Source organism: Lepidochelys olivacea (genome assembly GCF_965140295.1).
Source record: "Lepidochelys olivacea isolate rLepOli2 genome assembly, chromosome: 2".
Classification (NCBI taxonomy): domain Eukaryota; kingdom Metazoa; phylum Chordata; order Testudines; family Cheloniidae; genus Lepidochelys; species Lepidochelys olivacea.
The window spans coordinates 154,954,380-154,972,239 of record NC_140412.1 but is presented as its reverse complement, the minus strand read 5'-3'; the positions used below and the strand labels follow the sequence as shown (position 1 = coordinate 154,972,239).

Genomic DNA, 17,860 nt, shown 5'->3' with positions numbered 1-17,860 from the left:
CGGCTCATGCTGGGGGGTGATTTCCTCCCTGTCTCTGAAGCCTGCTCTTGCCCCCACCCCCGTGGTGGGGCTGCGTAGGGCCCCAAAATGTCTAGGGATAGCCCTGTCTGTTCCCACAGAGGTGCACCATCATGGGATTATAGAGGGGTAAATGAGAAATCCCTTCCTATGTTCAAAATGATCCTGATTTACTGAGTAAAGTCCTGAGCAGTACTAGGTTGTTTCTGCAGTACTTACTTGCATGCTAACCAGCCTGAGGGAACAGGCAAGCAGGCTTTCAGGATCCCAGAGATATCTAGCAAATTACTTACACAATTGAGGTATTTGGTCCATTACCCCTCCTTGGTTGGGTGGTCTTGAGGTCATGTTGAATAGCATACTACCTCTTCCCTGTAAAAAGCCAGGGGAAGTACCACAGATGCACCGCCAACCCCCTCCACAAAACTGTCCCTGCTCTTCCAAGACAGGGTGCCAGTGTTCTGCAAGGAACTCATTAATATTAATAAAACATCTTCTCTGTCAAGCATTATTAAATACACTGTTTCACGTAGATGCCTCCTTGAGAACCATCATAACATCCAAATGAGGCCATCTGATTAAAACCAAATGTTAAACTAAAACCTCATATAAAACCAAAGAAATGGTATAAGTTTGAGTAGCCTAATGTTGGTGCAGCTGTAGCTCTACAGGTGAAAGACACAGTCACATCCTCAGAAAGGGACTCCTTCCAAAATGCCTATAGACCATCAAACTGATGCCACACTGCACAGCAATTTCAAAGCTTCAGTTAAAGATCCTTGATGTGATTTGTGATGTGCAATGGTTTCCAACTTGATGGGTACAAAGAAGCCATGTTACACTCAGGACAGCAATCAGTCATCCTAAACAGATACCTTTTGCATCCAAACTTACAGGTGAGGGACCATTTGGGGAAACATCAGTAACTTAGAGTGCACAGAGACTTCAGTCTTCGTTATCAATGCCAGCAGGGCAATCCGTTGGTCTCTACCAACACCAATGGTATCCAAGAAGGGACTCTTCCCCTGGCAGAGCGAAAAATCAGGAGCAGAAGTTTCGAAAGAAATCTAAATATATTTTCCTCCAGAACAAAAAAATTGTCAGCATGACAAAGACAAAGAGCATTTGTGAATGAGAGCTCACAGTTCCTGTACAAGACTCTTCCTTCTTATCCATCCTTTGTACCTAGAGCCTTAAGAAATAGCTGGTAGTAATCACAGCAAGGGACAGGTCACAATTTACACACTTCTACTCCATGTATAGACAACATAACAATAAGTAGCCTGTCCTGAGAAACAGACCCATTCATTACTGGGCAGCTGCTGTAAAGGATTTGTAGCTACCACTTCTTCAAAATCAAGAAGAGATTTTAATCCCAATGCTGAGAGTTGCTCAGAGGGGTCAAAACAGACGAGGATCTGGCCATAATTTTACCACGATGGTAGAGATTAGCAAAGAACCAAAACTTCATTGCATCAGTCATTTCAGGGCCGTGGTCCATTCATAGCCAATTGTTTTCAATGGCTAGGATTGCTCATGTCTTGTGTTGGCTTCATTCCTGAGTGGATCTTTCAAAATGTGCCTGCAGAAATTCCTTCTGAAGACATGGAGCTATGCACTTGATGCAATGCAAAATTAGGTGTCATTCTCAGATCACATCCAAATGTCCTTTTGTGGGTAGGTAAGTACAAACACACTGAAAGGCAACCCGATTTTTACTCTAGACTCTTGCATACTCACTATGGGCACAAGCTTCCCAGGATGGGGAGCTTACTTGGAAGACAAATTTCCAAAGTCTCAGAGAGTGAACTAAATGGTTCACTTTGACATCTCTATCAGTGGCATGTATGAACAAGAACACCTCTCCCACTGTGGCCATATGGTATCAGAGCAATTGGCCATAGAGTCCAATATATTGACTGTGACAGTGGCCTGTATCAGCTGCATCAGTAGAAGGTGCAAAAAACTATGCAGTGCGCAGTTACAGTACCCTCAAGAGAAGAGAAGTCACCTACTTTCCATTAGAGGTTGGCTTATAATTGAGGCATGAATGTTTATATCCCTTCCAAAACTAGGTCAGACTTCTCTGTGGCAAAGGAAATAGTTTTCTGAGCAGAGAAGAATCTGCAACCTTTCAAGATAGTTCACATGAAGGATACAGAAAAGAAGGAAAAGGGAGAGTTAAAGTCCTTTTCCCCATCCTTACTGGCCTAGAAGGTGCTTTGGACTTGCTAAATAGCCAAGAACCACATACTGTACCTTCAGAAAAGGCCAAACCTCTTGAAACAGGAACTTCTTCATCTAGACCAGGAACATCTACACTTAACAGCCTGGGCATCAGAAGAGAAGCGTAGTTCAGCATGGATTCTCCATTAACCTCAGAATCAGTTTGGTATCCAGACAGAACCGGGATATTTCACTCACTGATCTGGTCGAATTTCCATTTCTGATGGTGAGGGAAAACAGAAAGCTCTTTGGGACAGGGACTGCCTCTTTGTGCAGTGCTCAGCAAAATGGGGCCTTGGCCTCCAGATGCTGCTATACTGAAGTGAGCTGTAGCTCACGAAAGCTTATGCTCAAATATATTTGTTAGTCTCTAAGGTGCCACAAGTACTCCTTTTCTTTTTAATAATAGTCACAATTATTGATCTCAGCTACACTAGAGTTTCTCCAGAATGGTTGGTTGGATTCCTATAACCAAGCACCGTAGAAACACGGTATCAGCCCTAGCAGTGATCTGTAGGTAGGCACATTGGACTCTTCATTTGAGTATCTTAAAATGCCACAATTAATCAGAATGACAGATTAGACAAGCCTATGATTAGCCTTTCTAGTCCCCATTGCCTCCAAAAGCAGATTTTGGAATTAATTCCTGTATCTGTACAAGAACCATGTTGTTGTTGTCATGAGCAAAAGGCAGTTGTTATAGCATTCTGCCCATGGTAAGTTCTTTGCACAATTCCTGCAAAATAGTTCTCCCATCATTTTGTTCTAACCCCTGATGCTGATTTGATAGGCTGTGACATAAATGAGCATTGCTAGTATGCTGTTCATCTCATTCCATCCAAAATGTCATGGCCTTAGGGCCTCAAAGTTGCTTCAGGCAAGATGTTACAATCCTGCATCAGTTGACATGCTAGGCATCGGTGAAAGTATTTGCAGAAATCTCTTGGGCATTGGAAAAGAGGTGTACGAGCCTCATCTGAGACAGAGTTGCAACATAAGTTTCCATTTCTCTGCAGAGGCATCCTTTGGTAGGAAGGTGCTACTAGGTTGGTTCCTACATAACTCCTTTGTGTACAAAGATCTTGCTTTATATGGGGGGGGGGAGAGTCCATTCCGGCCTGCAATTCTACTATAATAATTAAAACACTTCTCATCTTTCCCCTATTATGTCTTTGAATCGCTGCTTGCTACTTCCTATTAGATGAATGAGGAGAAAAGCTGTGCAACAGAATGAAAAATTTCTTACGTGATCATTTTATTTCTGTCAGCAGCTTCTCTCTGAGTTCAGTCCATCCTAGTAGTGTGGAAATGACAAGAATACTTTTTTCTGTACAGAAAGATTTAGAAATATAATTCTCTTAAGGTTTGTCATGGGATTCACTCACCACTGTGGCACCTCCTGCTGGCTATCTCTGGGATTAGCACTGCTAGCTGGTGTGCCCTCTTCTGGTGGTGCCTCGCTTGTCATTGTCACCGCCTGCAAACCTGCCTCAGTCCAAGTACAGCAGCTTCCTCTTCATGACTCAACTCGTGGTATCACTGTTCCCTGCCCAGCCTCTGTAGGCTGCTTTTAACCCCTTCTCTGCCAGTGTGGAACAGATGCCCCATCACAAGTTTATTTAATACATTATATCAAGTTATTGTCTTAATGCTAATAATTGGTTGCTGGAGCACCTCTATCTTTGGAAAAACTCTTCTGGTGACTTGAGCCGAAGGGTGTGTCTTAGTCCTGGAGCTTCCAGCAATAACATTGAACTGCCTCCAAATTCCACAGTGGAGATCATGAACACATTAGTGATGAATGACGAGAGAAGCTGCTAACAGAATATTATTAGGTAAGAAATTTCTCATTCCTAGAAGTTTAGGTTATAGTCTATTTACATCCATCTTAAATGTGTCTGAAGTTCACTCGGTCACAAAACTGCAGAAGTTTCATTTAAATGCATTCTGTTAACTATTTTTTCCCCCCAAAGGAGGTGAATTTTGGAATGTTTGATTGTACTAATGGAAATATCCTTCAGGGCCTGGAAATTTTCTTGGCCCAAGTCATGGTACCAGCACTTAAATCTCAGCAGGTAAATAATCAGTATCTTTTCTTAACAAACCTCTTTTGAGTTATGTCTAATAGCTGTTTCTATCTCAGTTGTAAATCAGATGAACTAAAACAAAAGTGTCTGTCAAAAGGAACAGAGAACGATATAAAGGTCTAAATTAGGATGTGCACAGGTCCTGACATTTTTATCTGGGAGTCTGAAATTCATATTTCATATTCATTGTTCGTATTTAAAAATACCACAACTTAAAAATAGCATAATAAGGTATGCATGATAAAGCAAGAGAATAACGGTGAGTGTGATGCTAGGGTAAGCTCGAGTAAAAAGAAGTGTCAATTTCTCTTAGTTGCAACATAGGTAGGCCCATGATTTAATCCAGAGACGTTTACAGTTAGAGGGTCTTCAGCACTTTAGCACAGCCTGAAAGCCCCAGCCTACTAGAATTTTTCTGGTTTTGTGGGTCTGTCCAGGGGTCCTGATTTGGTCTGTTGAAACTAGAAATGGGACCAAATTAAAACCCAGCATCTGAATAACTTCAGACGTTGTTGGGTTTGAAATCAGAAACTGTATTTTGCAGCTTGGGCCTTGTATCTAGTAGAAACTGAGATTCCTCCCCCCCCACCGTCCCCCCCGCCCTCACCCCGGTTTCATTAGAACCAGTTAAGTGGACATTCTGGCCACCTTTCCACACCTACACTCTGCTGCTTCTTTCCTTTTGCCTCATCCACACATACTCCTGTTGTCTTGCCTCCCTTGTCCTTGTAGCTCAGTGTGCCCTGCTTATCACAATGCAGTATTGTGTCCATCTTCAGCACGGACATAGCAGGGTGGGCCTTGCCAAAGCTTCAGCCCCTCCAAAGTAATTTGGTGTCACATGGTCCAGATGCTGCTCTTTTGATTTTCTTTCATATTGAAGTAGAAAGAAAGATTAGTATCTAACTTCCTCCCTTCAAAGGGAGCCATTGTTCTGAAGTCAAGCTGAAAAGAAAGCCCAACAAGTCACCTTCAGAGAGAGAACTCAGAGCGACATTTCATTTTCATGAGGTCTTTGCTCTCATTTGTCTCCTCTGCAGCCTTTTGTCTCACCTGCCAAAGCTCTGAGAGTGGGCCAGCCCAGTTTCTTGAAGCAGCAGTTGCAGTCAGAAGCATAGATGACATTTTCCTTATAACTTTGTGTCCTTGCCATAATGCTTTGTTAGACGGTTGACTCTGATACAAGACAGCTCCATTTTGACTACCATTATAAATACACAGAGCTGCTAAATGCAGTGTTGCCAACTCTCATAATTTTATTGTGACGTTCACAATGTTTGATGTTTTCCTTATAACCTCAGCTGTTGGAATCAAGAGGTTACATGAGAATCTCAGCTGTCATTATGTAAAAAATAAGATTTTTACTAGACCTTTCGATTAATCGCAGTTAGCTAAAATTAATTGTGATTAATCACAGTTTTAATCGCACTGTTAAACAATAGAATACCAATTGAAATGTTATTAAATATTTTGGATCTTTTTTTGTATTTTCAAATATATTTATTTCAGTTACAACACAGAATACAAAGTGTACGGTGCTCACTTTGTTTTATTATTTTTGAATACAAACATTTGCACTGTAACAATGATGAACAAAAGACAGTATTTTTCGATTCACCTCATGCAAGTACTGTAGTGCAATCTCTTTATTGTAAAGGTGCAGCTAGCAAACATAGATTTCTTTTGTTACATGACTGCACTCAAAAACAAAACAATGTAAATCTTTGGAGCCTACAAGTCCACTCAGTCCTACTTCTTGTTCAGCCAGTTGCTAAGACAAACAAATGTGTTTACATTTACGGAAGATAATGCTGCCCTCTTCTTATTTACAATGTCACCTGAAAGTGAGAACAGGCGTTCGCGTGGCACTGTTGTAGCCAGCAAGATAAATTGCAAGGTATTTATATGCCAAATATGCTAAATATTCGTATGCCCCTTCATGCTTCGGCCACCATTCCAGAGGACATGCTTCCATGCTGATGATGCGCGTTTAAAAAAGGTATTAATTAAAATTGTGATGGAATTCCTTGGGGGAGAATTGTATGTCTCTGGGCCTGTTTTACCCACATTCTGCCATATATTTCATGTTATAACAGTCTCGGATGATGACCCAGCACATGTTTTAAGAACACTTTCACTGCAGATTTGACAAAATGCGAAGAAGGTACCAATGTGAGATTTCTAAAGATAGCTATAGCACTCAACCCAAGGTTTAAGAACCTGAAGTGCCTTCCAAAATCTGAGAGGGACGAAGTGTGGAGAATGCTTTCAGAAGTCTTAAAAGAGCAAAACTCCAATGCGGATACTACAGAACCCAAACCACCAAAAAAGAAAATCAACCTTTTGCAGGTGGCATCTGACTCAGATGATGAAAATAAAGATGCGTCAGTCCACACTGCTTTGGATGGTTAGTGAGTAGAACCCGTCATCAGCATGGACGCATGTCCTCTGAAATGGTGAATAAAGTATGAAGGTACATATAAATCTTTAGCGCATCTGGCACGTAAATATCTTGCGATGCCAGCTACTACAGTGCTATGCGAATGCCTGTTTTCACTTTTAGGTGACGTAAACAAGAAGTGGGCAGCATTATCTCCTGCAAATGTAAACACACTTGTTTGTCTTAACGATTAGTTGAACAAGAAGTAGGCCTGAGTGGACTTGTAGTCTCTAAAGTTTTACATTGTTTTATTTTTGAATGCAGTTATTGTACATAATTCTACATTTGTAAGTTCAACTTTCATGATAAAGAAAATGCACTACAGTACGTGTATGAGGTGAATTGAAAAATACTATTTCTTTTGTTTTTTTGAGTGCAAATATTTGTAATAAAAATAAATAGAAACTGAGCATTGTACACTTTGTATTCTGTGTTGTAATTGAAATCAATACATTTGAAAATGAAGAAAACATCCAAAAATATTTTTAAAAATGGTATTCTATTATTTTTTAACAGCATGATTAATCACGATTAATTTTTTTAATTGCTTGACAGCCCTAATTTTTACCCAACTGTCAGGAGACTGGTGTCCAAGCCTGGCAGAACTACATAATGGCGATACTCTGGACTGTGTTGCCTAGTGGTAAGAGTCTGTAGCTGGGGCTGGTGGGGAACCTGATTCCTCCTTTCTCTACTGGGTTCCAGCTCAGGGCCCAGTAAACTGTAGTTCAAAATGCTCGGCGTAGGGGTTGGGCACTCCTATTTCTGCAACCTGGGCCACTTCTTATCCTGGCTTTGGTTCCTTTATTGGTGCCACTGGTTTGTTTCAGAGTCCCCTCTACAGTCCTCTGTGGTTGCGCCCTGGAAAGTCATCTTCTTTCAGTCACAGCTTGTCATTGTCAGCCTCCATGGTTGAAGGGCCTGCAGCAACCCAGCAATGGGGCCTGGTCCTGGCCACGTGGGGCCTCAGCAGCTTCTCGGCAGGAGCCTGCACTACACAACTGCTCTCCTTTGTGGTCTGACTAGACTGATCTGAGCTGCTCCCTTTTGAGCTCAGCCTCCACTGGAAGTATGCCCAGCAGGGGCGGCTGTCCATGGCTTTCTGGGTCCAGAGCTGCTCCTTAACCCTAAACTCCTCGCTGCGGGGCTTGTACACCCCATCACACCAACAAACACAAAATTAATATGCCCATTTAAAATCGGGCATACCAAAGCACTGACTAATATATTGTAAGGGGTCCCATACTGGCCAGGAAAGATTTACCTGTAAATTCTATGGTTCTGTGAATAAGCAATACTTTTCTAATAAAAACAATACCTTTGTTTTATATTTTTTCTTGCATTCATTATTTTCAAATAATCAGCACTGGGGAGCTGTGAAAGAAGGCTTGAAGAACAGCCAGATACAAGACTTCCTGTATTCTGTGGATAGATTTGTGGGTACCTTGTCATCAGCAAGACAGAATTTAGAAGATAAAATTCAGCTGCAGAAGGTGGATATTGAGAGTTACCTCAACAACTTGCATAACCCTTCTGACTACATAACAGCAGGTCAGTAATTCTTAAAGGAGAAATATTATATGTTCCAAAACAGAACATGGAAATGAGAGTATTTATAGGAAGAGAGATGTTCCATGTCCTCTATGCTGTTAGCGATGATTTCTTTTAAAAGGTTTATTCGTCCTCTTTCTTAGAGCTATATTTCTTCTTCTTCTTGATCTTAGAAGTGGAGTATAATTCCAAGTTTATGATCTTGAAAATGCCTGAGATGTGATAAAATCAGCACTATGACCATCCAGTTCTGCAGGGTGAGGGAAGCTCAATAAGGTGGGTTTGGAGAGGATGGCATAGAAAGGAGGATCAGCTGCTACCTATGGAATGCTCCTTACTTTTGTTGGTCCTCAGGTGGACTAGGTACACTATGGCTCTGAGATCCAGGGATTGGAAGGGGGCATAGCTGGATAAGTGGGCTTGACTTATGGACCCTCTCTACAACAGTGGCCTCTCCTCCCTGCCCCCCTTCCTTGTCACCACATGACATTTCAGTGTAAAATAATGCTGATCCGATCAGCATTATCATATCCCTTGCTACATACTAAAACCCCCTTAATGGGTATGTTTTGGGGCAGCTGCAAGTAAAAAAAAACAAACCTATGGCAGCAGGGCTGCTAAGGGATCATGAGTCACTGAGCAAGTGCCTTGCTCTCCAATGGATGGCACAAGGTCTGAAAGGTTTCCCTCTGGATCTCAGGTAAACTGCACGTTTGAAGGTCCAGGAGCCCTAGTCATAATGCAGAGGGCAAACTCTACACTGTCTCCGCAGATGGAACAATCTGAAAGACCTTTTGATTTGAAACATGCAGAGTTTCCTGGTCACTATGTGGATTGTCTTCCACCTTTAGGACAATGTGGCCCTCTAACTTCACTGAAGGAGATGGCTGGGAAAGAGAGAATCCTTGTTTAATCACAAGTAGGGTTATTAACTAAATATGCAAAAAGAAAAGGAGTACTTGTGGCACCTTGGAGACTAACAAATTTATTTGAGCATAAGCTTTCGTGAGCTACAGCTCACTTCATCGGATACATCCGATGAAGTGAGCTGTAGCTCACGGAAGCTTATGCTCAAATAAATTTGTTAGTCTCCAAGGTGCCACAAGTACTCCTTTTCTTTTTGCGAATACAGACTAACACGGCTGCTACTCTGAAACCTAACTAAATGTGGTTAATGTACCAGTACATTAATTTAAATTGTTAGTTAGGCTTGGCATTTTTGTTGGATATGAAAATTCTACATGAAAAATGCAGCAATATTCCAGTGGCTTTTAAGTATACATCTGATTTTGAAGTTATGCATGTGCTAATGGGGCTAAAGCCTGTGGTCCTTGTTCAGTTTTATTTCATTTGACTTTGTTGGGAATTTACCTGGGTATGGACTGAGCAAAGCTTGCACAAAGACGTTAGGATTTATTCCTAACAAATTAGGATTGCAGGGAACATGCACTGTCGGAGCTCCCTGCATGGCAGTGTACAGAGGGGAAATAGGTGGGTGACAAGGGAGGGAAAGACAGTGGCAAGATAGAGGATCTGCTGCATGGATTCTCTAGTCATCTGCCCCAGGATTAGGATGAATGGCTACTTTGGGGTAAAGAAGCCTTCCGAAGTCAGCTCTGCATCCAATCTGGAGCCAGGTGGTGAGAATTCTTCTATAGAGTGTTTAAATCTATGTACGTTTCTTGGCACTTATTAGTAGAATGCAACTTTTGTCTTGTGGTTTTAAAGGCAGTAACATCGAGGTCATTGAGAAACTTGAGGGAGTGCTAGTAATTTGGATCAAACAGATTGGACAAATTTTGGTGGAAAGTGAACAAATGAGAAAAGAAGCTGATGACATTGGCCCAGCAGCTGAACTGGAACACTGGAAATCGAGAATGGCATCATTTAACAGGTTAAAGCATTGCATTATTTCTTCTGCAGGCTAAAGGGCATTTTGTTTATAAACATGAACTGTCACTGGCAGAAAAAAATTAAAATTTATTCTTTTTTCAAAGCCTTTTAGATGAGATCAAGAGTCCAAGAGTAAATAAAGTTCTAAGTATTCTTCAGGCAGCAAAATCAAGACTATTAAAGCAGTGGAAAGAACTGGTAATGACTGTGCTTTTAATAGAAATAATTTTAAGTCAATTAAAAACACGCTGCTGTGCTTATGCTACATAAGGAAATGAACCCACATTGCTCATAATAGTTTGGGGATGATGGTTTTTATGTATTGGGCTTTATTTTTTTTTTATATAAACAAATAATAACAATTCTCTTGATTTGGAGTCAAGGACACATATTTGTGTGTGGCGGGGAGGGGGCAACCCTATCTCCTATGTTGCCAGTTACACAGATATCTACACAGGCCTATGGGATTGCCAGGAAGGGGATAGAGGAGGTATTGGCTACAGGCCCAAACTAGTTTTACCCAGGGCACTTACTACATCAGTCAGATGGACACCTGGTCCAAATTTAACAATGCAAAGTGCAGACAAGTCCAGAAAAATGGACTCACAAGCCATGTGCAGGTGACCTGAGATTCAAAAGCCACTGAATTCATCAGTAGAGGAGATGATGGGCAGAAACAGCAGGTCTACCGTCAAGATCTTCTAGTCTTTAAAGTGTGGATCTACTTTGAGAATAGCCTGTGGAAAAATGGTAACTTCTTACTCAACTAATCTTGCTGTGTGCGCTCAGAGTAATTTCTGCTGACTTTTGTGGTAAAAATAGTTTTTGATCTGTTATCCCTGCAGAGCCAACACATGTAAGAGATAGTGAGCTGGATTCCATTTCTTCCTGTGTAGCATCAACAGAATTATTTATCAAGTTCAAATCAGTCAGACCTGTGTAAGCTATTGTAGACAAAACGGATACACAGGTGTCATTGAGGAACTACTTTATTAAGGTGATAGTGTATAAGCAGGGAAGAACCCAGTATGTTTTAGAGCCTGAGCTGGTTTTGCAGGGCTGGCAGTTAGAAAAATCAACCGTCTCTATGTAAATTGAGCACATTCAATATTGCCAGTCCTGAACATTCAAACATAATGAGTCAGGGCCCCAAAACCATGATATTGGCTAAAGAATCATGAGATTTTACCAAGTGATAACATTGTGCTCTGTTTGTTTGCATCCTAGTTTTTGAGCTTTTAGGGTTTATGTTTTCAAGTTTGTTCTTTTTTAAACCATGAGGACTAGAAATTTACTTTAATAAAAGTCAGCTGAAATTCTGTTGAAATCTCATGACTGCAGGAGCTGTCTTGTGATAAATTGATGATAGTTGCCAACACTGCTTTGAAAAATATACAACTGAAAGGCAATAAACATTGGATCCCAGAATGCCATTTTTACACTTACTTTTCAGAGTAGAATTGCGGTTTAATCAGGCAAAACTATGTCAACTTCAGTGAGGAATTTTTCCTAAATTGGGATGTATAATCCTGTCCAAAAGCTGCTGATCATCAGGTAGCGATTGTTAAATATAGAGTGGGACAGATCTTTCCAATTCTTACTCCAACAAATTGTCTCATAGATTTCATTGGGAGTACCTTTATAAGTAAAGGTTTGCAGGATTGGCTCCTGTATTTATTCTTCTTTTAATAACATGCATCGGAAAGGTAGTGAGCCCACTGAGATTTGTGTGATAACCCTAAATCGGGGTGGGAAACCCTTTTGGCCTGAGGGCCACATCTCGGTGGGTAAATTATATGCAGGGCCATGAATGTAGGGCTGGGGCACGCTGCCCTTATCTGTGGGTACCACCCCCAAAGCTTCCATTGGCCGCGGTTCCTCGTTCCCGGCCAATGGGAGCAGCGGGGGGGCAGTGCCTGCAGGCGAGGACAGCACACGGAGCCCTCTGCCCCCCCGCACCCCAGGGACGTGGTGCTGGCTGTTTCCAGGAGTGGCGTGGGGCCAGGACAGTCGGGGAGCCTGTCTTAGCCCAGCTGCGCCATGGGGCTGGCAATCCTATGGGCCGGCTTGAAAGCCCTGATGGGCCAGATCCAGCCCGTGGGCCATAGTTTTCCCTTTCCTGACCTAAATGCTATTAATTTTAGTTGGCTTTTCCCTTTCAGGATGGTAATGTAACAAATGCTGCCAATGAAGCTAAAGACAATGTAAAATATTTATATACACTGGATAAGTTCTTTGGTCCACTTGGTAAAGCCTCACCTGTAAGTATGTTTATTTTTTTTAAATAAAGCATTTAGATGGTATGAAACTTAGAAGAGAAAAAAGGGCTATTACTTCCAGTGGGAGAATAACTCTCCTTTTCCATTTTCAAATGTAGTGCCCATACAATTGTTGAATTGAATGTATAGATTTCAAAGAACCGCCCCCCCCCCTTTCCGGAAATGAAAAAATACTGCTTCTCATGTAGCAGACATCTGCCATTCCAGGTGCTAATGCAGGGGCAGGAACAAATCCTGGTGATATTCTCCCAAGCCCCACCCGCTGCTCGTGCTGAAATGAACTGCCACTGATAGTAAATTGAGCAGACCTGTCTAATATGATTGTCGCTTTAGTTCCTTGCATGCATTTCTTTAAGGTTTGCAGTAGGTTTTCATATTTACTAGTTTTTAGGACATTTGAATTGCTGATTTTTTCCTTTCCCTTTTGTGTCTTAGGCAGTAATGGTGGAACACATACCCAGGTTAATGAACAGTATTCGTATGATTTACAGTACATCACCATACTATAATACATCGGAACAGATGACTTCTCTTCTCCTCAAAATCACTAACCAGATGATTATTACATGCAAGATATATCTAAGTGAAGGTGTTTTGAAAATCTGGGACTTGGACAGGTAACATGACCTCTTACTAGTTTTACGTTCTTCTTTAGTTAAGACTAATAGAAAATTCATAGGTTAAATATGAACATTATTACAAAGTAATATTGTGTAAGCCCTGATTCACCCAAGCAAATAAGTTTTTAATTTGGAGCACTTGAATGCTTCTGTTCTCTTCAGCGGGAATACTCAGAGTGCATAATGTTAAGCACATGTGTAAGTCTTTGCTGGATCAGGGTTTATGCTATATAGATTGCCATTAAAATGCAAATACAACAATTTAAAAAGCTATTATTTTGTCATCATGACTTTCTTGATGCAAAGTACACTCAGAGAGAGGAAACTAGGATTAGGAACAAATAGATTCTTCGGAGAGAAAACCCTAGGGACAGGCAAGCTGAGAAAGCTTAAGCTCAGGTTTATGCTTTGTGTGTACTTAAGTTAATGATACAGGCAAACACTACAAAGGGGGTAAGTTTGCACCATATTCAATGTGGGTATGTACTCTATTAGGAGCAGAGTGGTAACTTGCTTGTACTGCTATTGTTCTGCACGTATTGCCACAGGGATTCAGTAGGGCAAATGTTAACTGTGCCAGATTTAATGGGGCCAGTGTAGCTCCTGACCTAGGAAAGCTAGATCCACATTAGGCTTGCAAGTTAAGTTAAACACACTCTGATTTTTTTGGAGACTTTAGTTTTGTTCTTCCTCGCTCTGTTACTTCCTTTTTATTATTTATTATGGCTATTATTTGTGTCCTTTGTCTTATACTTAGATTGTAAGTAAGTATTACAGGTTGTAAGTATTAGCCCTGGTCTACACTGCAAGTTTAGGTCAAATTTAGCAGTGTTAGATCGATTTAACCCTGCACCTGTCCACATGACGAAGCCATTTTTGTCAACTTAAAGGGCTCTTAAAATTGATTTCTGTACTCCTCCCCGATGAGGGGATTAGCGCTGAGATCAACATCGCCGGGTCGAATTTGGGGCAGTGTGGATGCAATTTGATGGTATTGGCCTCTGGGAGCTATCCCAGAGTGCTCCATTGTGACCGCTCTGGACAGCACTTTCAACTCAGATGCACTAGCCAGGTACACAGGAAAAGCCCCGGGAACTTTTGAATTTCATTTCCTGTTTGGCCAGCATGGCGAGCTCATCAGCACATGTGACCATGCAGCCCCAGAATCGCAAAAGAGCTCCAGCATGTACCGAATGGGAGGTACTGGATCTGATCGCTGTATGGGGAGACGAATCTGTGCCTTTTCCTTCCCTCCTACCCTCCTCCCATACCCCACCCGGGCTACTTGGTGAGTTATCTCCCTATTTTTATAATCAATTAATAAAGAATACATGGTTTTTAAACAATAGTGACTTTATTTCCTTTGCAAGCAAGTTGTGATCGAAGAGGGGAGGGCGGATGGCTTACAGGGAATTTAGAGGCAACCAAGGGGGTGGGTTTTCATCAAGGAGAAACAATCAGAACTGTCACACCATAGCCTGGCCAGTCATGAAACTGGTTTTCAAAGCTTCTCTGATGCGCAGCGCGCCCTGCTGTGCTCTTCTAATCGCCCTGGTGTCTGGTTGCGCGTAATCAGTGGCCAGGCGATTTGTCTCAACCTCCCACACTGCCATAAACATCTCCCCCTTACTCTCACAGAGATTGTGGAGCACACAGCAAGCAGCAATAACAATGGGAATATTGGTTTTGCTGAGGTCTAACCTAGTCAGTAAACTGCGCCAGCGTGCTTTTAAACATCTGTGGTGGAAAAATTAACCACGCGTTGTGTTTGGATCACAACCAAGCCTGAAGCTCCTTTATTGATTACAATCGCAGGGGGGTAACAGCTCTAAATAGCTGCCCCCAGATGCAAAGCACACACAGCTTTTTAAAGCTTAAAACCACAGACAAATTACACATACTTTCGTCTTAATTACCTTATTTGGAATATAGCAAAATAAGCTTTTCCTGTTATTGACAGGTGTTCTTTTGCAGTTAACGTTTCTTAAGCTGTGCTGTTGCAATTGCCTTAGAATGGAATTTTCCACACTCTTTTCTTATGCTTCATATACACAGTTAGCTTGACCAACTTAGGCCTACTTGGGTCCACTGAATTTTTCCTCCACATGCCCCACCCCCCCTTTTTTTTTTTGGATTGGGCCTAAACTTTTATAGCTATGTGCCCGTTAATTATTTTTTTTTGTTTTTTTGCCCAAACTGTGTTACACATTTTATTTACAATCATTAGTGCCGCCTGCTTTTTTGCGCCGAGATTGGCAGGTTTAGGGTTGGATTGTCAATGATAAATACATGTGTTACAGCAACAATAACATAACTTTATGCTAAACAGCAGTAAAAGCAACAACATTTTCATGGTGATAATGTGATGTGGTTGGGATTGTTGTATAGCTTTAGGGTATGTCTACACTACGGAATAAGGTCGAATTTATAGAAGTCGGTTTTTTAGAAATCGGTTTTATATATTCGAGTGTGTGTGTCCCCACAGAAAATGCTCTAAGTGCATTAAGTGCATTAACTCGGCGGAGTGCTTCCACAGTACCGAGGCTAGAGTCGACTTCCAGAGCGTTGCACTGTGGATAGCTATCCCACAGTTCCCGCAGTCTCCGCTGCCCATTGGAATTCTGGGTTGAGATCCCAATGCCTGATGGGGCTAAAACATTGTCACGGGTGGTTCTGGGTACATATCGTCAGGCCCCCGTTCCCTCCCTCCCTCCGTGAAACCAAGGGCAGACAATTGTTTCGCGCCTTTTTTCCTGAGTTACCTGTGCAGACGCCATACCACGGCAAGCATGGAGCCCGCTCAGGTAACCGTCACCCTATGTCTCCTGGGTGCTGGCAGACGCGGTATGACTTTGCTACACAGTAGCAGCAACCCATTGCCTTGTGGCAGCAGATGGTGCAATACGACTGGTAGCCGTCATCATCATGTCCAAGGTGCTCCTGGCCACGTCGGCCGGGAGCGCCTGGGCAGACATGGGCGCAGGGACTAAATTTGGAGTGACTTGACCAGGTCATTCTCTTTAGTCCTGCAGTCAGTCCTATTGAACCGTCTTATGGTGAGCGGGCAGGTGATACGGATTGCTAGCAGTCGTACTGTACCATCTTCTGCCAGGCAGGCAAGAGGTGAGGATGGCTAGCAGTCATACTGTACCATCTTCTGCCGAGCAGCCATGAGATGTGGATGGCATGCAGTCCTTCTGCACCGTCTGCTGCCAGCCAAAGATGTAAAAGATAGATGGAGTGGATCAAAACAAGAAATAGACCAGATTTGTTTTGTACTCATTTGCCTCCTCCCCTGTCTAGGGGACTCATTCCTCTAGGTCACACTGCAGTCACTCACAGAGAAGGTGCAGCGAGGTAAATCTAGCCATGTATCAATCAGAGGCCAGGCTAACCTCCTTGTTCCAATAAGAACAATAACTTAGGTGCACCATTTCTTATTGGAACCCTCCGTGAAGTCCTGCCTGAAATACTCCTTGATGTAAAGACACCCCCTTTGTTGATTTTAGCTCCCTGAAGCCAACCCTGTAAGCCGTGTCATCAGTCGCCCCTCCCTCCGTCAGAGCAACGGCAGACAATCGTTCCGCGCCTTTTTTCTGTGCGGACACCATACCAAGGCAAGCATGGAGGCCGCTCAGCTCACTTTGGCAATTAGGAGCACATTAAACACCACACGCATTATCCAGCAGTATATGCAGCACCAGAACCTGGCAAAGAGATACCGGGCGAGGAGGCGACGTCAGCACGGTCACGTGAGTGATCAGGACATGGACACAGATTTCTCTGAAAGCATGGGCCCTGCCAATGCATGCATCATGGTGCTAATGGGGCAGGTTCATGCTGTGGAACGCTGATTCTGGGCTCGGGAAACAAGCACAGACTGGTGGGACCGCATAGTGTTGCAGGTCTGGGACGATTCCCAGTGGCTGCGAAACTTTCACATGCGTAAGGGCGCTTTCATGGAACTTTGTGACTTGCTTTCCCCTGCCCTGATGCGCATGAATACCAAGATGAGAGCAGCCCTCACAGTTGAGAAGCGAGTGGCGATAGCCCTGTGGAAGCTTGCAACGCCAGACAGCTACCGATCAGTTGGGAATCAATTTGGAATGGGCAAATCTACTGTGGGGGCTGCTGTGATCCAAGTAGCCCACGCAATCAAAGATCTGCTGATATTAAGGGTAGTGACCCTGGGAAATGTGCAGGTCATAGTGGATGGCTTTGCTGCAATGGGATTCCCTAAGTGTGATGGGGCCATAGACGGAACCCATATCCCTATCTTGGCACCGGAGCACCAAGCCTCCGAGTACATAAACCGCAAGGGGTACTTTTCGATAGTGCTGCAAGCTCTGGTGGATCACAAGGGACGTTTCACCAACATCAACGTGGGATGGCCGGGAAAGGTACATGACGCTCGCATCTTCAGGAACTCTGGTCTGTTTCAAAAGCTGCAGGAAAGGGACTTTATTCCCAGACCAGAAAATAACTGTTGGGGATGTTGAAATGCCTATATGTATCCTTGGGGACCCAGCCTACCCCTTAATGCCATGGCTCATGAAGCCGTACACAGGCAGCCTGGACAGTAGTCAGGAGCTGTTCAACTACAGGCTGAGCAAGTGCAGAATGGTGGTAGAATGTGCATTTGGACGTTTAAAGGCGCGCTGGCGCAGTTTACTGACTCGCTTAGACCTCAGCGAAACCAATATTCCCACTTTTATTACTGCTTGCTGTGTGCTCCACAATATCTGT

At 42.8% G+C, this 17,860-nt stretch overlaps 1 protein-coding gene across 1 annotated transcript in view; it reads left to right on the top strand.

Moving 5' to 3' along the window:
- Positions 1-17,860, top strand: part of LOC311517041 (dynein axonemal heavy chain 5-like) — a 266,786-nt gene that overhangs the window by 24,173 nt on the left and 224,753 nt on the right. The window contains exons 8-13 of the mRNA XM_084621560.1: positions 4,218-4,319; positions 8,136-8,322; positions 10,051-10,216; positions 10,320-10,413; positions 12,378-12,476; positions 12,930-13,111. Coding sequence (XP_084477686.1) covers positions 4,218-4,319; positions 8,136-8,322; positions 10,051-10,216; positions 10,320-10,413; positions 12,378-12,476; positions 12,930-13,111 — 830 coding nt within the window. The remainder of the gene's footprint in view (positions 1-4,217; positions 4,320-8,135; positions 8,323-10,050; positions 10,217-10,319; positions 10,414-12,377; positions 12,477-12,929; positions 13,112-17,860) is intronic.